Raw genomic sequence first — 17,790 nt, 5'->3', positions numbered from 1 at the left:
AATACCAGATCCAGTATGGCATTCCCCCTAGTGGGACCGTGTACCTCCTGTGTCAGGTGAAGGTCCTGTACACAGGTTAGAATCCTGCGTGAGAGGTGGGACTTTGCCGTCTGTGTCTCCCAGCAGATGTCTGGGTAGTTTAGGTCCCCCATGACTACCGCCTCTTTAGCTGTTATGGTCTCCGAGAGCTGCCTCAGGAGCCCTGAATCTATTTCTTCCCCTTGATGTGGGGGTCTGTAGCAGACCCCTACCACCAAATCCCTTTCTCCTTGCCCCCCATGTAGCCTAACCCACAATCCTTCTACTTCCTCATCCTTGGATTCAGTCTTGATGTGGGTCGATGTATATTGCTCATTGACATAGAGCGCAACCCCTCCCCCTTTTTTCCCCACCCTGTCCTTTCTGTACAATCTATAACCCTCAATATGTACCGCCCAGTCATGGGATGAATCCCACCAGGTTTCTGTTAGCCCCACTAAGTCATAGGTGTTTAGTGCAAGCAGGAGCGCTAGTTCATCCTGCTTGTTTCCCATGCTCCTAGCATTAGTATATAGGCACTTGAGCCCTGCGACAGGTGCCTTTGCTGCCCCCCAGCTCCAAGTCCCAAGGGGCCCCTTATTTCTTACCTTCTTGTTTCTTACCTGTGCCGTAGTGCTGGCCGCCCCACGGCTTGCAGGTTCCCAATGTTCTCTTTCTTCAGGCTGGGCTGTCCTTGTGGGTGCCACATGGTTTGGTGGTCCACAGCTTCCCCCGCCCTCATCTTCCCCTCCCCCCGGCGAGCCTAGTTTAAAGCCCGCCGGAGGAGATCTGCCAACCTAGAAGAAAACATGCTTACCTTTGGGGGACAGGTGAAGCCCTTCCCAACTGAGCATGTCCCTCGTCGTTATGTGCGGGTCATTGTCCAGGAAGCTGAAGCCTGCCTCAAGACACCACTGCCGAAGCCGCCAGTTGGTCTCTTGGATGCAGTTCTCATGCCGTCTTCCGTGTCCGTTCACTGGTATGATGGAAGAGAATACCACCTGTGCACCGAACTCCCTCAGCACACCGCCCAGAGCACTGTAGTCCGCCATCAGGTGATCAGGAAAAATGCTGAAGACATAAGGACTAAATGCTCAAACTGTGATTGGTGTGTGTGGAGGAAGACCCTGCCCGCTCGAACTGCCTGTCTACACACCATCCAGAGTTTAAAACCCATGGAGCTTGTGTGCATGGATTTCCTAGCCATAGAAGGGGAGGGGCACCAAAAGGGGAATGTGATGGTTGTGACAGACCACCCGATATGCCCAGGCCTTCCCTACACAAGATCAAACAGCAAGAACGGTTGCCAAAGTACTGTGGGAAAAGTACTTCTCCATGTTTGGGCTGCCCGTAAGAATCCACTCCGATCAAGGGCGAGATTTTTAGAGCCGGTTGTTGCGTGAAGTACTGACATTGGCTGGTGTAAAGAAATCAAGGACTACACCCTACCACCCCGAAGGGGATCCCCAACCTGAGACTTCAATCGCACTCTCTTGAACATGCTGGGTACCCTCCAGCAGGAACAGAAGGCCGCATGGAGCCAGCATATCGTATACCTGGTGCAGTCCGACAACTCTACTAGGAATGATGCAACGGGGGTCAGTCCATATTTACTCATGTTCAGGAGGGAGCCCCGGTTACCCATAGATTTGTGCTTTGGGGTAGAATGAGTCTACCAACAACATTTGACTCATGGTCAGTATGCACAACGGCTTCGTGACCGTCTGCATCGTGCGTACCAACTGGCAGCTGAAACTGCCGGAAGAAAACAGCAATACCATAAGCGGCTTTATGATGCTCGAGTTTGTTAGCAAGGGTTACAAGAAGGGAACCGGGTGCTGCTGCGAAACTTGGGGCTAACTGGGAGACACAGGATTACTGATTGGTGGTGGGCTGAACCCTATACAGTGGTGCGACAACTGCGAGACCTCCCAGTATTCGAGATCTCCCCTGAGTCTGGACTGGGTCAAAGTCGCGTGGTCCACTGGAACCTTCTGCTGCCTACTGGCGAATTGGTGGGGCCCCCTCCGCCCGAGCTAGAGCCGCAAGAAGAGAGGCCTAGGTCTCCCCGTAGAAGGAGGCCTCACGCCGCCCAGCCGGCAGTTGTGCCTGCAGCTCCGCCGGAGGACTTGGACTCTGACTGGTGGTACCTTACTGACTTTAACCTGAGCTTAGGACCTGCCACTCCTCAGGGGGAAGGGGAGACGGGGACTGCTGCTCATGGGGCCCCGCCTGGTGAGACCAAAGGAAAAAACATCCCCATGCCTTTACCTGCCAGTGGGGAAGACTGCTCAAGTGAGAGGGAACCTGAGTCGCCAGGGCCCTCGTGGAGTCCTGCCCCAGACCGCACCCCACTGCTAAAGCGGGAGCTTCAGCCAGTCCACCGCTTTACCTACAATGCCCCAGGGGTGCCAGGGGAGGTCCCCATCACTGCCCCTTGGGTCCAGTACTCCCTGAGGCTGAGGCCTGTGCTTCACGGGAACAGTGAAGGGTTCTGCATGGGAGGATGTGACGGGCTAGCTGGCAGTGACTTAGCCCAGGGGTTTTGAAAGGGCAAAAGATGATTGGAGGACTTGGGATTCCCTTTCCTCACCAATCAGGCTTCAGAGACTTACCCTCCATGTCCCCTGATTGGCCCCTTGGGTCACCTGGAGGGGGATAAAATGGGCAGTGCAGCTGACTCAAGGGAGACCAGTGAGGGACCACAAGGAAGGAGCTTCAAAGAGCTGGGCCAGCAGGGCCGGAGCAGTTGCTGCTGAAGCACCTGAAGGAATGGGACCTGCAGGCAGCACTTGGGCCCTCAGCAGTGCGGTGTGCGGCCAGCAGGAGAGGCTCCCTGCTGGGCTCCAGGATCCCCTATGAGAGGCTATGGCCAGCAGGAGAGGCTCCCTATCTCCAGCAAAGATCTGAGCAGTGACCTGAGAGGTTCCCAGCTCTGCTTCCAGCTCCTCCAATAAGAGGCCAGGAAGCTTGATGTGAGGCTGGGGCACTGGGAAGATCAAGACCCCTCACCGCTTAGCATAGTCCTAGCGCTGGTGTGGTAGAATTTCTTCCTTCCATGTGGGAGGTCTGAGTTCAAGTCCCAGTTGGGTTGAATGAAATAACTGGGAGAAATCTTTGTTGCAGTGGAAAGGGGTCATTGTGTTTTCCTTCTTTTGCTGCCTCCAGGTACCTAGGCGCTATATTATTTGTTATTTGACATTTTGTATTTTGTGCCTTTTATATTTCACCAACCAGTACTGTTTGTTCTGCTGTTTGTGTTTTACGTTTTGGTTAACCTTGTCTTTTGTCAATGATTGTAAGTGTCTAACCTTTGTTGAATCCTGCCCCCTCGAGGCATTGTAGTGTCCCCTATACCCCCTGGTTTATGCCTGTTATGTTCCCAGTACTGTTCTCTCATTAAAAGGTATATGGTTAAGGTCCCATTGATGGTCTGGCTCTGCTCTATAGGGGGAGGAGAGTCCCTACACCTCCCACAGTGCTTGTGCACCTGCTCTGATCCCTTCAATTGGAGAGGAGGTACCTCTTGGACTACTGCCCAGGTTACAGAAGTGAAAAATAAGCTGCAAAGCCTTGAGGCAAAAGCTTGGCAAGGCACTCGGTTGGCTCTCCTTGCTCGAGAGGGTGGGAGAATCATCAGTTTGGCTGTAACCGTACCCAAGCCATGTAAATGGTATGATGTAATCGCACTATTCATGTGTCACCAAGTGTCACCTCAACTATGTGGTTTACCATCTTAAGCATCATAGTATTCTGCATTGCCCTAGTGGCAACAGGTAAATGGTGTTTTAACCGTTGTTGTTGTAAATCTGTTCATGCTATGCAAGTTAAATTTACAGGTCCCTCCCCATTCCCCGGTGTAGTGCATGTGGGTTTAGCATCTCAACTGTAGCTATCATAGTGCTTCAGCAAGCAAGGAGTGGAGTGTGACAGCTGAAAATTATGTCTGTGTGATAAAGGTGCTCGCTGAAGGCTCTATGAATAATAGACCAAGTGTTTTTTCTGTATTTGTTTAGATATTAAGCTATGTGTTGTTGCTAAGAGCCTAATTAAAGTTTAAGATGTAGTACAGCCTTGTATAAAGTAAGGCATAGTACATTTAGCAAAGCCTTGAAGTAGTAAGACCCTGTGGCATAATTAAAATTAACCTTATCAAAAGGAATGCAAGGCTTGCACTGCTATTAGTCAGTCTAAGGACTGTTGAAGTAAAAAGAACCTGAGTTATCAGTAAGTTATCAGTACCGTTCAGAAGCTATAAATGGCCTAAAACATCCAGAAATCATTCAGAAGGAAGATACAGCTCTGTGACAAGAACGAATTAGCTGTTAACCTGGATCAGTGGGCCTGTGGATCTCGAGGAGCCCAAAGACTGAATAGCAGGGTCTTTCCCAGTACCTCTCAGACAGCACTGATCAGAGACACCTGACTTCGATGAGCTTTGTGTAAAGAGAAACTTCTTGTATATCAGGCATCAGAGGGGACTGCTGATAAGTTGCAGACGCAAATTGTTCTTGTCTGTCATTGTTTGTCTTGTTACTATGTGTAGTTGTGTTTTTGTTAAGTCAATAAACCTTTCTTACCTTTCTACCCCCAACCATACTCTCAATCCCAAACCCTCCACAGGCGGCTGGCACAAGGGGAAAGAACCATGGGGGGGAGGGAGTGGGGCTGGGATCAGGCAGGGTTCGGGAGGTAACAGCAGAGCCAGGCCTGGGACCATGATTGGGGCCAGGGCCCACTGCGCCCATGCGGGCACCCCTTCCCCCACTCCCAGAGTTGTTGCCCAGCACCAGCAGCCTCTGCAAATCCACCCCCTTTCCCCCGCAGCCCTGCACCAGCACCGCTTGCCTCCTTGCACCAGCCTTAGCCCCGCACCGCCCAGGCTGGGCCCAGAGCCAGGGCATGGAGCGGGGCCAGCCTCAGCTGCATTATTGGGCCGGAGGGGACAAAGCCTCCAGGACTCTCACGTTCACCCCACCCTGCTCCAAGTCGTCCCTGGGAAGAGGCACGGTGCTGGGGAGCCAAGGAGGGGACATATAGACCCCTGATCTTTGCAAGGGGAAAGGGTGGGCTGCAGCTGCAAGCTGGGCTCTGCCTGCTCCCTGCCTCTGCACGTGACTGCCGCTGCGCCTGACTGCCACCTTTGAAAGTGGCACAATGCCATGTACATCCCACCGCTGGGCAGCGAGGCATATGGTGCTGCACCACGCCACTTTCAAAGGTGGCAGCGAGGCGCGGAGGCATGGAGCAGGCAGAGCCCAGCTTGCAGCTGAAGCCCACCCTTGCCCCATGCAAAGATCAGGGGGCCATGTGCCCCCTCCTTGGCTCCTGGGTGCTGCTTCTCTAGAGGAGCTGCTGGACTCTGAATGTCCCACGACACAGCCTGGCTGGGGCCCCATTTACTATGAATGGGGTCCCAGCCAGGCCAGGTCATAGGACAATCCCCACATTGCAGCAGGGAGTGGGGTAGGGGTGAATGATTCGCTGCTGCCCCTAACTCCCTCCTTCCTGCACTGTGGGGGTCCCAATCGCGCCCCCCCCCCTCCACAAGCCCAGGCAGTCATAAAGAAAACAGAAACTTACCTGCCTGCTGGGCTGGCTGTGATCCTGGCTATGCGGGGTATCTGAGTGTGTGTGCCCCTCCCCCCACTGCAGCAGCCTGCACCTGGGCTGCCCTGCAGCCATACCTGCTGCCCTGTGTTTGCAGGGGCTGAGCCCTGTTAACCCACCCCCCCTTCTGCCACCTGTGGCTGCAGAGGTGCACTATACCCAGCCTGAAATCCCCAAACCCTGGGAATTGAAGTTGCCATGATCCCCAGGGCTTAGGAGTGCATGAACCACCATCCTCCCCCCCTCCCCCCCCAGCCTAGAGGATCACAGCTGCTGCAAATCCCAAAGCTTGAGGGTGCATCAAGCCCCTTGGCCCACACACACAGCTGGGACTGGGAATCCCATACCTGATGGGGCTTCTGGTCCTGGCTGCACTCCTCATGCGGCACAGCTGGGATGGAAAGCCAAGTCAGGTATGCGACACTGCCCAGGTTGTGCATTTTCCCTGCAGCTGGGAACCCCCTCAGCAAAAGGGACTTCCAGCTGTGGCAGCCTTCTTCTTGCTGATGCAGGGGGAGCCCAGGATTGAGTTCCCCCTACATCAGCAATATTGTGCAATTAGATCTAATGCGTGATCCCACAATCATGCTTCCTGCCATGCACGTGTGGGAGGGGTCTCCCTTATGTCTCTGCTGTTGTGAAGAAATTGGGGTGCTGAAAGCACTTTATGTCTGGCATGGAACACAAGAGGAGACTGCGTGCATTTGTACTGTACAAGTACCACTTGTCTAAATAAAATCTCCAAATTTGAATGCTTGAGGCACATTTGCACCATAAGAAACCCACATATATTGAAAAACTATTCTTACTATGATGATTGTCTTAATTAGTCTTCTGATGCATGACTTCACATTTTGTACTATTGAATTTCATGCCATTTTATTACTCCAAGCTTTAAAGTCTTCCAGTTCTGTCTCTATGATATCCTGATCATTCTATTAATAATGCCTCCTAACCTTGTGTTATGAGCCTATTTCTGCTTTGTGTGCCAAGTCATTGATGAACATGCTAATGAGTTTGTTCCCAATACTGATTCATAAGGAATTTCATAGATTTCATAGACATTAGGGCTGGAAGGGACCTTGGGAGATCATCAAGTCCAGTCCCCTGCCCAAAGGGCAGGAAGTCAGCAGGGGTCATAGGATCCCAGCAAGTTCCAACTGTCTCTTGAAGGCATTCAAAGTAGGTGCTTGAACCACCTTTGGCCGTAGTCTATTCCAAACCTTGGGGGCTCGGACAGTAAAGAAGTTCTTCCTTATGTCCAGCCTGAAACAGTCATGGAGCAGTTTGTGACCATTCCTTCTTGTCATCCCTTGGGGCACTCTGGTGAACAGACATTCCCTCAGATCCTGATGAGCGCCCGTGATAAACTTATACGTGGCCATCAGATCACCCCTGAGCTTGCGCTTCTCCAGGCTGAAGAGTCCCATAGCTCTCAGCCTGTCATTGAAAGATCTGTTTTCCTGACCTCTGATCATGCACGTGGCTCTCATTTGGACTCTCTCAAGCTTCTCCATGTCCTTTTTGAATTGTGGAGCCCAAAACTGGACGTAGTACTCCAGCTGCAGCCTCACCAAGGCCGAGTACAATGGGAGAATGACATCCTGAGATTTGCTTGAGAAGCATCTATGGAAAGCCAACGTTTTGCTTGATTTACTAGCTGCAGCATCACACTGAAGGCTCACGTTCATCTTGTGGTCAATCATAACCCTCAAGTCCCTTTCGTCCAAAGTGCTAGCCAGTGTAGTACTGCTGAGCCTATAAGGATGCTGCAGATTTTTCCTCCCAAGGTGGAGAACCTTGCATTTTTCAATGTTAAATGCCATCAGGTTCTCATCTGCCCATTTATTGAGCCTGTTGAGGTCAACCTGGATTGCCCTGCTGTCCTCAGGTGTGGAGATTCCATTAGAAATCTCCCTCCAATCTGATATTTACCTTACCTACCCTCTTCTCTTTAGCCACCTTATAATTTTCTATTAACCACCAATTTCTCCAACTTAACTAATAAGTTCCTATGTGGCACTATATCTAAGGTTTTATTAAAGTCCAGATAGATGAGAACTACTACATTTTCTTTATTTAGAAAATTGGGAATCTTCTCAAAGAAAGATACTAGTGTTGCTCAGTCAAGCGCTGGTAAATCCTGTTGCATTTTATCACATTTGTCATTTACCTTAATTATTCTTTCCTTCAGTATCTGTTTGAAAGCATTACATATTATTGAGGTCAATCTAACAGGCCTATAGTTGTTTGGATTACTTTTTTCCCCTTCTTAAATATAAGCACTATATTTGCTATTCTCCAGTTATATGATACAACTCCAACTTTATAGCTTTATTTGCTACTGGATGTTGAATTTAATGTGTTCATTCTCTCACAGTTGAGGTGGAGATAATTTGAACCTGCTGACTTTAGCACATTGCACCTTTTGACCAGACTCTATTCCACCTATTAGGTGCTTGTGTGTGATCCTGTTCCACTCTGCTTAAGTCCCTGAAAAATATCTGACGCAAAACGTGGATGAGTTGGCCTTCTGCTTCCTGCTTTTTGTGACTTTGTCCTAAAGCTAATATGATGGCATCTTACAAAAGTAGGCCAGTTAATGCTTTTTTCAGGGACTTAAGCTGGAGGATCACACTTTGGCATCTAAGGCCACTTAAGTACCTAATAGATGGAATAGGAACTGGCATCTTGAGTTTGCTTCTACTTTGGTTGTGGAGATTGTTGTCTCCATAACCCTGTTTTCATTGTCTTTGCCTTAATTTTCAGTCTTCAGCATATAGTGGCCTTGCTTCTTTCCTTGTTCAAAAACATGACCATGGAACTTTTCAGTTTTTCTATTTGGTATCTTTGGCAAAGTGTAACTTTACTTGATTTTTGGCAGTTCTCAATGGGCATGTCTATACGTGCACTTTAATGAGCACTAGCCCATTTTACTGCTCACTAAAGCATCGCCCAAAAAAACCTATGCAAGTATGTTAATGCATGGTAAAACATGCTACTGCACATTAATTGTCACTTAAGAAATGTGCACTTTCAGTACTGAGCATTAGGGCAGCTTAATGCACATTTATTTAGTACCTTATATTGGAGGTACTAAATTTAATGCGCGTTAGTAAAAGTGCATTAATGCACATGTAAATGTGCCCAGTTTCTCCTCTGACTTCTTAGGCTGTGATACACAGCCTTTTTTTTGCTGATCCATCATTCTTTTTGGACACAATCACTTCAGACAGAGTTAGAATCAGAACCCAAGTCCCTGCAAAAACCTTGTCCATGTGTCCTACTGCCTTACAGAATGAGTGTGCTTATGCAAGTGCTTGGCTGTATTGTTTGGATCCATTACTCTACCCATTACACTACGTTCTTTGCCCACAGTCAGGAATAGAATTCAGAGATCTTGGTGACTACATTCTGGCATTGCCTCATCAAGAATTGTTACGAGTTGGAAAAGCATATGATATGCCCAATTCTAGAGACTGGTTCACACGTTTCTTCTGCAAGTTAGTCCTATAGGTCAAGTACAAGAGGTCTGTCCTTTGGATTTGACAGTCTTTGATTCAGACCTTTCTGGTGTCCCAGACCAAAGTCTATTCCACCTATTAGGTGCATAAGTGGACTTGGGCACCCAAGTGCAATTCTGTTCCAACCTTGTTCAAGTCCTAAAAATCCATTAAAGTATGTACAGGCAACGCCCTCTTAGCACTCTTAATTGGTTCCCAAAAAAATGAGCATTAAGCAGAATAGTGTTAAATGCAACCAAAAGTTTTTGACAAGCCAAGATGGCACCGTATGATGACGTGAGCATTATAATGAAACTCACTGAGTGCTAAGTGGAATTGGGTATCAATATAAAATGAGCATTATAGCGAAATAGTGCTAAGAGGCAGTGGCGACTCATGGGGCTCACATGCACACCCTGAGAGTGCTGGTGCAACCCCCGACAGTCAGTGTTCCCTGCTTAGGCGACGGGCGGGGGGGCAGGCGGGAGAATGATTGGCCATGGGGGACCTTCCCCTTCCCCCCCCCAGTCACTGACTGGCGCCACCCGGCTCGGGACTCACCAGTCGCCCTTGCTAAGAAGAACAGTGTTAAGCGGGGAGTGCCTGTACTTTTTTTAACATGCTGCCATCTTACCCTTTAGATTGTTACAAAAAAGCAATGAAAAGAGGACCTAACCACCCTTTGCATTAACTGATTTTCAGGGATTCAAGCAGGGTGGAATAGAATCATACATAGGCAATCCAATCCACTTACACACCTAATAGATGACAGCATTAAAGTCTGCATTCACTTACACACCTATTAGGTGTGTAAGTGAATGTGGCCTTTAATACTGTTGTGCTATAGGGCGTTTTACTTATTTTTTAACAGTTTGAATCCAGCCTCTCTCACTGGAAGTTGAAAGTAGGTCCCATCTAATAGATCTTTTGTGTCCTGTATGTAAGAAGAATTTGGGTGTCTCTCAGTTTCAACTTCCATATCATAAGCTCACTGCCATACTTAGCTCTAATTGATGGAGTCAGCAGATTTAATTTTTTCATGGTAACTGCAGGGAAAAAATACTGCAATAATTCATCCTTTCTAATTAAGTTACCTAGATATTTAAATCCTTAATTTGGGGAGCTTTTAAGACCAATGCAAAGTCCACTTAAGTCATTAAAGGATTGCTCTTGACTTTGGTGGGCTTAGGATTTCAGCCATAGTCTTCTATTTGACTTAATTTGCAGATATATACATAAATGTATATATAAATGTGCCTGCAAAAATGGAAACTCTGTTTGGTTTGGGTAAAGTATAAGAATTGCTAACTGTTGTAATAGCCTTGCATGAGAGCTATGCCTTTAATCAGTCCTTCTTTTCTCATTCACACAGTGTGCACAACTACACCCCCAAGGTTGGAGAGATTGATACAAGGAGAGCCATTCGCCAGGCATTTGATGTTTGGCAGAGAGTGACGCCACTTACCTTTGAAGAGGTTCCTTATCATGAAATTAAAAATGACAGGAAGGAGGCAGATATTATGATATTTTTTGCTTCTGGTTTCCATGGAGACAGTTCTCCATTTGATGGAGAAGGTGGATTCCTAGCTCATGCTTACTTTCCTGGACCAGGAATAGGAGGAGATACTCACTTCGATTCAGATGAGCCATGGACTCTGGGAAATTCTAATCATGATGGTAAGATTACAGGTCACAGTTTTTAAAACCAGAATAAACTGAATGTAGATTTAATACATAGGTTTTTGACTTGGGAAATGGCAGGTTAGTGGAGCTCATTACTCCCACACATTGGCTCCAAACTATAAAAACATGCACTCCACCTTAAATGTGCACATCTTGCATTTGCAGGTTAATACCCCGTACCTAAATGCACATCTGAATGTATTCAAGAGTGAGCCAGAATGTGTGCCTGCTTAGCTTTGAAGATTGTGGCCATTCTTTCTTTAGAAAACATTTTTTCCTAACAGGGAGGACGATGGTCTGAGTGCTGAAAGAACAAAGGCAAAATTTTCATGCAGATCCCTAAGCACGCTGAACTTCTCAGTGTGCTCAGCAAGGACAACAAAGATGTTGTTCAGTAGTGAGCTCAGAGTTAAGAAAGCAGATGGTTTTCAATAACAGATTTTTAATTTTTATTGATCTACTTTCAGCTCCCTAAATCTCAGTTTGGCCTGAAATCTATCCTGCTAAGTCTCAGACCAGAAGCGAGAGCTTGTTCGTTTGTTTAAGGAAACTTGTTGGGAATTAGGAAAATTGGCTTCTGAATGGTAAAACTGAAATAGTGAACAACTTGTGTGTACTTATGGGCCTTATCTTAATTCTGATGTACCCAAACAGTTCCTTTTCTATTTTCTGATTTTTTTTCTTCAGCGAGAACTTGCGCCTTTTTCAAGTTTGAATCATAGAATTTTTTTTTAATTGAGTGTTGAATGAGATATTTCATTCCATTTGCAGAATGATATGCATGAAAAACAGCATGTATTCAAAATAATTATTAGAAAAAAAATCTATGTTGAGATAAAGTAAAAAATTGTAAATAATTTGCAGTTATTTTGTAAATGTTATTGGCACCTTGTAGTTTGTTTGATAATAGGAGTCGGTTGTTCTGTCTGGAATCACCATGGTGTCTAAGTGCCTGAGTTAAAATGTTGCGTCCTCTCAGAATCAAATTTCTTTACAGGGTGGTCTGCATCACCTTCACTAGGTCACTCAGCTGGTATTCTCACTAGCTGTGAGCTCCCTTCCATCTTTGGTGTATTTTGCTGGAAGCGCTGTCAGCAGAGTTTAGATAAGTTTTTCCTTTGCACAGTCTTTTTTCTCGTATGATTGAAAGTTCTTCCTTTCATTGTAGGTATTGTCATAAATGTAAGGCCTCTGTTACTAGATTTGTTTCCTGAAGTGTGTATTATTTCTAATCAGTTTGTTCTGTATCCTGGTGGCAGAGGTGTGTTTAGTTTTGGGCTGAAATAAAATCTTACCAGAATAATAATTAAAAAAAAACACCAGCAAGAGATCAGCAACAAAATTTCTACTCTGTTTGGTGCTTTTCTATATAAAAAAAAGAAAAATATTAAGATAGCTGTAGCCATTATGTAATTTTAGAAGCTTGGAATAGACATAAAGTACCTTCCTGTTCTTTACTCCAAGTACTGTTTACGCATTTTACATTGGTTAAAACAGTAATTGTTTGCTGGTAGAGACCAGGACCCAGGACTGTCCTCTCTTGGAGGAGTGCTTTAACCCTTAGGCTACAAAGGCAAACTCTCACTTGCTTGTTTTCTTTGTGAGACCAGAATCATGGAGGAATAGGGCTGGAAAGAACCTCTAGAGGTCATTTAGTCCAGGCCTATCTTGAACAGGAGAGAAAGAAAGTACCTTCACCATATCTATTTTATAGCTTGGCTGTTAAGGCACTCTCAAAGAAGTGGGAGATTTGGATTTAAATCTCATTAGGGAGAGGCCTAGAACCTTGCCATGTGTAAGGCAAATATGTTTAATTCCTGTAACAGTTGGGCTCTTCTTCAGAAGCTGTTGGGTAGCTGTCTTCAGGAGAGTAAGGTGGTGTAAATTTCAAGTGACTGAAGATGCCTAATGGACAGTACGAATAGGTGTGTGCTCCTGGGTTTAAAAGGATCCTATAGGTTCCTCTGGGCTTTTTCTGATCCATAATTTGGAGGCTTTCCTGTTCTCCGAACCAAGTGTCTCTGCAGGGACTATACAGAAATCCTAGGCACATAAGCAACCCCTTCTAGAACAAGGAACATAATGCTCCTTGTTGCAATGTAGGTATGTAAGGAACCAGATAGAATCTGGCCCTTTGCTTTTAATTGATTGATTTTTAGTTGCCTGGCTTTTTGTTTTGTTTTACTACATTATCCTCAACAGATCCCAGAAGTTGACAGAAGTATGCAGGTTTTGCGCAGCTAGTAAAATTATTGAGGGCTTTTCATGAGTGATGTAAGCACTATACTCATGTAAATAGCTGTTTATGAATAGATAACATTCCATAAGAAGACTGGAAGACTTATGTGAACAAATCTCTATTACATTTCCACAGCAGAATTGTACAGTAGGCATTTTATATGATGTACACTATTCAGTTTCATAGACTTTGACCTCATAGAATACAAGCCATGGTTTATTTTGATTAATTAGCTGTCCTGACAAATTAGGATAGCTAAATATTTTGGGTAGACTTCTTTTTCTCTTTGTGTGCCTAAATGACACTTTTTGAGCCTCATAATTTTTTTTTTTGGCACTTATGCATGGGTTGTGATTCTGTTACCTCTGCACTGTGGACACATAACTATACACACATAGATTGAGCATATGCTGTAGATTGTACACTGACTGTTCACTGATTATATGGACATGTCCATTCTGGACATATGAGTGTAAGTAAAAAAAAAGGTAGCTGGCCAGAAATCCATGACTAGCAAAAGTTAAAGGACAGAAGAGAAGGGCTCTCATATGTTGTAGCCCCAGTAGCTGGATGGTTAGGCTTAGGGTGTTTATAGGTGTGCTCCGGTGGGGGGTGGGGGAGGGGGAGCTTTAATAACCGCAGCTCCAAGAGCCATGCTAATTAAAGAGGTTAGAGGTTAGATGGTCTTGTGAACCCAGCATTCATTCCTGCCTGTGGCAGGGAGTCAGGCTAGATGATCTGATCAGGTCCCTCCTGACCCTAGCTACTATGATACTGTGAAAGCACCCGGAGTGTCACGTGTATTAGCATCCTTCAATCGTCAAATGAGCTTTAGTTTAAAGCACCCCGCTGCCATTTTTCAGCACAGGGATGCTGATACACATGATGCTCAAGTCTTCTGGAGCGTAGTAATTATCGTGTTCGAGAAGACTTGATTAATCGAGTCTGCTCCAGTGTGCTGTAATTATAGTGCATCAGAGCAGCATCCCTGCACATGTATAGCAGCCATTAGTCTGGAAGCATAACACCTGCATTCTCAGCTCCCCTCACCCAGAGAGGATGCATAGCTATGTTTCAGATTTTCCAAGCATGGTGCTCTAATTGCTATGCAGTTAGACATTATCCAAGGTCCTCCTCAGTAGTCTTTTTGAAGCTAGACCCACCCGCTCCATGGACAGACAAAAGAGAAAGATCAATGGGCCGAAGAAGAACAAGCAAAGCTGGCTGCATGTTCACAGTGCAGGTGTAAGTAATGGAATCTTAGAATCTAGAGTCTAGACCAACCCGTTGCCAGGGGCAGGATTACCCTTATGTAAACCATCCTATATAAATCCTAGTCTAACCTATTGCTAAAACTACATAATCAACCCTGTCATACAACTACAAGGCATAATGGGTTAGTGTCCTGCTGCTGTGAGGGTTATTAAAATCTGTAAGCCATCCAAGAAAAAGGACCATGCACCTTGTTACAGAGGGAGGCAAAACCACTTCAATTAGCAGTAGTCTGACCATGGGGTAAAATTCCTTGTTTATCCCAAATGTGGCAATTAGTCTGATATTGAATCGAGGGGCAAGGCCCTTTAACCAGGAACCTCTGGGTTTGAGTTCCACCAGGAGCATTGGCCCTCCCCAGTTAGAATCCCCAGCCTTCGCTGCAACCAACACCCAATGCTTTTGATGATAGCAGAAAAAAAACCCCAAACCCTAACACCTATAGCAACAGGAGGAGGCAAAAAAAAATGTTCCCATTCCTAGATGGCAACCAGGATAGGCCAGTTGCAAAGGAAATACTAAACACCCTCCATTCTGCTCTGCAACCAGGAAACAGCAAGCTAATTCCACACGTCATACCCTCTAATTGGACAGCTAGAACTACCCTTTTTGTATCCCCTCCATAATCTTATCCTGGCTCTGTTAAACTTTTTTTTCATAGCTAAGCTAGTTATGGAGCTCTGCTTCATTCTCTTGCTGCTGAGTACGGTCATCTCCAACATCTACCTGCTTTAAAATATAGAGCTTTTCTCATTATCTCCCAGCAATCCATCGTGGAATAAAGGAGGACATCTCCCGTGCTTATAACGGCTGCTTTTCACAAAACACTCCAGGCATAGCTACTCCTAGATTCTCAACCTTTTTTCACTTGTGGTACCCCTGGTATATGCCTTGAAAAATGCCATCTCTTCAGTTTCAGACATTTTTGGATTACAGAAAAATAACAGACCATTGCAAAGAACTCAGAAAAACCACAACTACGGATTTCTATTTGAAAGATCTAGGTTTATCTTGTGAATCATGTTAGCAAACATAAATGTTATCATTGTGTGGCACCCCATGGCACCCTTAAAAAGATCTCAAGACACCGCAGGGTGCTATGGCACCCCAGTTGAGAATTAGTGTCCTAGATAATCCCTGACCAATTCTTGTCTAATCTCTTCTTGAACACCTTCCAGTGATGGAGATTACACAGCTTTCATAGGCAACCTGTTCCACTGCCTCACTGTTCTAACAATGAAGAAGTTTCTCCTGATATCCAGTCTAAACCTACTTTGCTACAACTTCAGGCCGTTATTCTGTGTCTGGCTCTCTGCAGCAAAAGAGAAAAAGCGTTGTCACACTTCTTTATGGAGGTCTTTTAGATATTTGAAGACTGCTATCATGCCCCCTCTTAACTGCCTTTTCCTTAAGATGAACCTGCCTATTTCCTTCAACCTTTCCTCATATTGCTTGACTTCCAAGCCTTTCATCATTTTTATTGCCCACCTCTGGACTCTATTTCCTCCATATCCTTTAAAAAATGTGGAGCCCACAACTGCACACAGTACTTTAGACAAGGTATAATCAATGCTGAGTAAAAAAGCATTATCATCTCCTGTGTCTTGCAACTAATGAACCTAGAAGATGGAGCCCAGAACTACATTCATCTTTTGTGTAGCTATGTCATACTGCAGACTCATACAGGTCTGTGATCCACTAAGACTTCTAGATCCTTCTCCATAGTACTGCCATCCAGTGAGGTTTCACTCATTTTTTTGTATGCATGTGTTTTTGATTATTCCTGAGGTGTAGCACTGTGCCAAAAACGTCCAGGTTTCAGCTAGAAATCTGATGTGTAGGCACACTAATGTAAACTGAACTTTCCCTTTTGTGTCATTTCTAGATAGTATAATCACTACCTTTAAAGGTTGCCTAAACTAATTTCTGATCATTATATTAAAGTATGCATGACTATTAAAAAAGTCTCTCTCTCAAAAATAAAATCCGCATTGATATGCTGTCATAGGTTCTGAACCCATAACTATGGACATAATAGGTGCTACTGTTGCTTACTTTTTTTCCCTCTGACATAAAGGCTTCATCTTAGTATTCCATTTTAATAAACTTTTCCAGTTGCACTTCAGTTACTTTCTAAAAGAAGGTGATTCGTTGCTTTAACCCAGCAATTCTTCTGTTGCAAAAAACTCAGAAAAACCACAACAGGTCAAAATGTTTTTAACACTATGAATGCCTCTCTGAAATCTCTGGGTTTATATCATGTCTCATGTTTGCAAACCTAACAGTAGTAACATCATGTGGCACCCTGCAGCACCCTAGAAAAGATCTCAAGGGTACTGTGGCTCACTGATTGAGACTGACTGGTCTAACCATTAAAAAGTTAAAACATTTACTAGCAAATCAAATCTTTATACTAGGTTGGTGCATATTTTTGCTACTTGGCAGGGGTACACTCTTTTAAATCAATTGTATAACCTAATATTTCCAGATACTTAATTAGTTTTCATTTGTAGCATGTTAGAAAATGGTGAACGATATATTCCTCATTTACTAGATAATTCATACTTTATTCCATGCTTTATGTCAAGCAACTAAAATATGTGTATGAAAGTGGTCAGATGAGCTCTATGAATAAGCCTGATGAGATTATGATGGTCTTTGTTGGAGTCAGAAGCTGAGTGGCAATACCTGTGATAGCTCTGTCAGTCTCTTTAAGCCAATAACACCGGTCCTCCACAGCATCAAGACTTAAACCTCCAGCACATGATCTATTATTCCCTATTTATAAAGTTTAATACCAAAAGTTAAAATCTTTTTATACAAAAGAACACAGGTTATAACTTCTGAGTTTTTGCAAGAAGTTTACAGAATCACCATATTTGTGTTTTCTTGAAATGCTTTAATACAGTGGTTTTCAACCTGTGGTCTGCAGACCCCTAGCGATCCACAGGCTATGCCTAAGGGGTCTGCAAGAGATGACTATGATCTATGAAAAGCATGTGAATACACATACTTACATTTCAAAGGGATCTGCACCTCCATTTGAAAATTTTTAGGGGTCTGCTAATGAAAAAATGCTGAAAACCTCTGTTTTAAAATATTGTCATAAGTTTAGGTCATGTTTTGGATTAAATTCAGATTTCATTTTTAAATAGTTTTTTTTTTTTAAGAAAAGCTTATTATAATTTAAATAAGAAAAGAAAATAATCTGATTTCAGTTAAAATCCATTTGATTTTGTTTAAACATCTATTTCTATTAACTGTAGTTTTTTTCATCTTCTGTTGTTTTTCTTTCGTTTTGTTAAAAAATCCTGAAGAGCTTGCACTGGACTCAAACCAAAATATATTGGTTTAATCATATTAGTCTTAACTAATATTAGTTTTAATATTGAGTGTCTTATTATATCAATGGTAGTGTTGAGTAATTTTCCCCTACAAAATTTTAGCACACATATATTTGATACA

At 44.5% G+C, this 17,790-nt stretch overlaps 1 protein-coding gene across 6 annotated transcripts in view; it reads left to right on the top strand.

Annotated features, from left to right (window-relative positions):
- MMP24 (matrix metallopeptidase 24) overlaps window positions 1-17,790 on the top strand; it is a 256,364-nt gene that overhangs the window by 111,776 nt on the left and 126,798 nt on the right. For all 6 annotated transcript variants that reach the window (XM_059733328.1, XM_059733327.1, XM_059733329.1 and 3 more), the window contains one exon: window positions 10,504-10,808. In XM_059733328.1, the coding sequence (XP_059589311.1) occupies window positions 10,504-10,808 (305 nt within the window). The remainder of the gene's footprint in view (window positions 1-10,503; window positions 10,809-17,790) is intronic.

This window comes from Alligator mississippiensis, chromosome 9 (assembly GCF_030867095.1).
Source record: "Alligator mississippiensis isolate rAllMis1 chromosome 9, rAllMis1, whole genome shotgun sequence".
NCBI lineage: Eukaryota > Metazoa > Chordata > Crocodylia > Alligatoridae > Alligator > Alligator mississippiensis.
The sequence above is the reverse complement of the archived record's forward strand: the minus strand, read 5'-3'. Positions and strand labels throughout refer to the sequence as shown.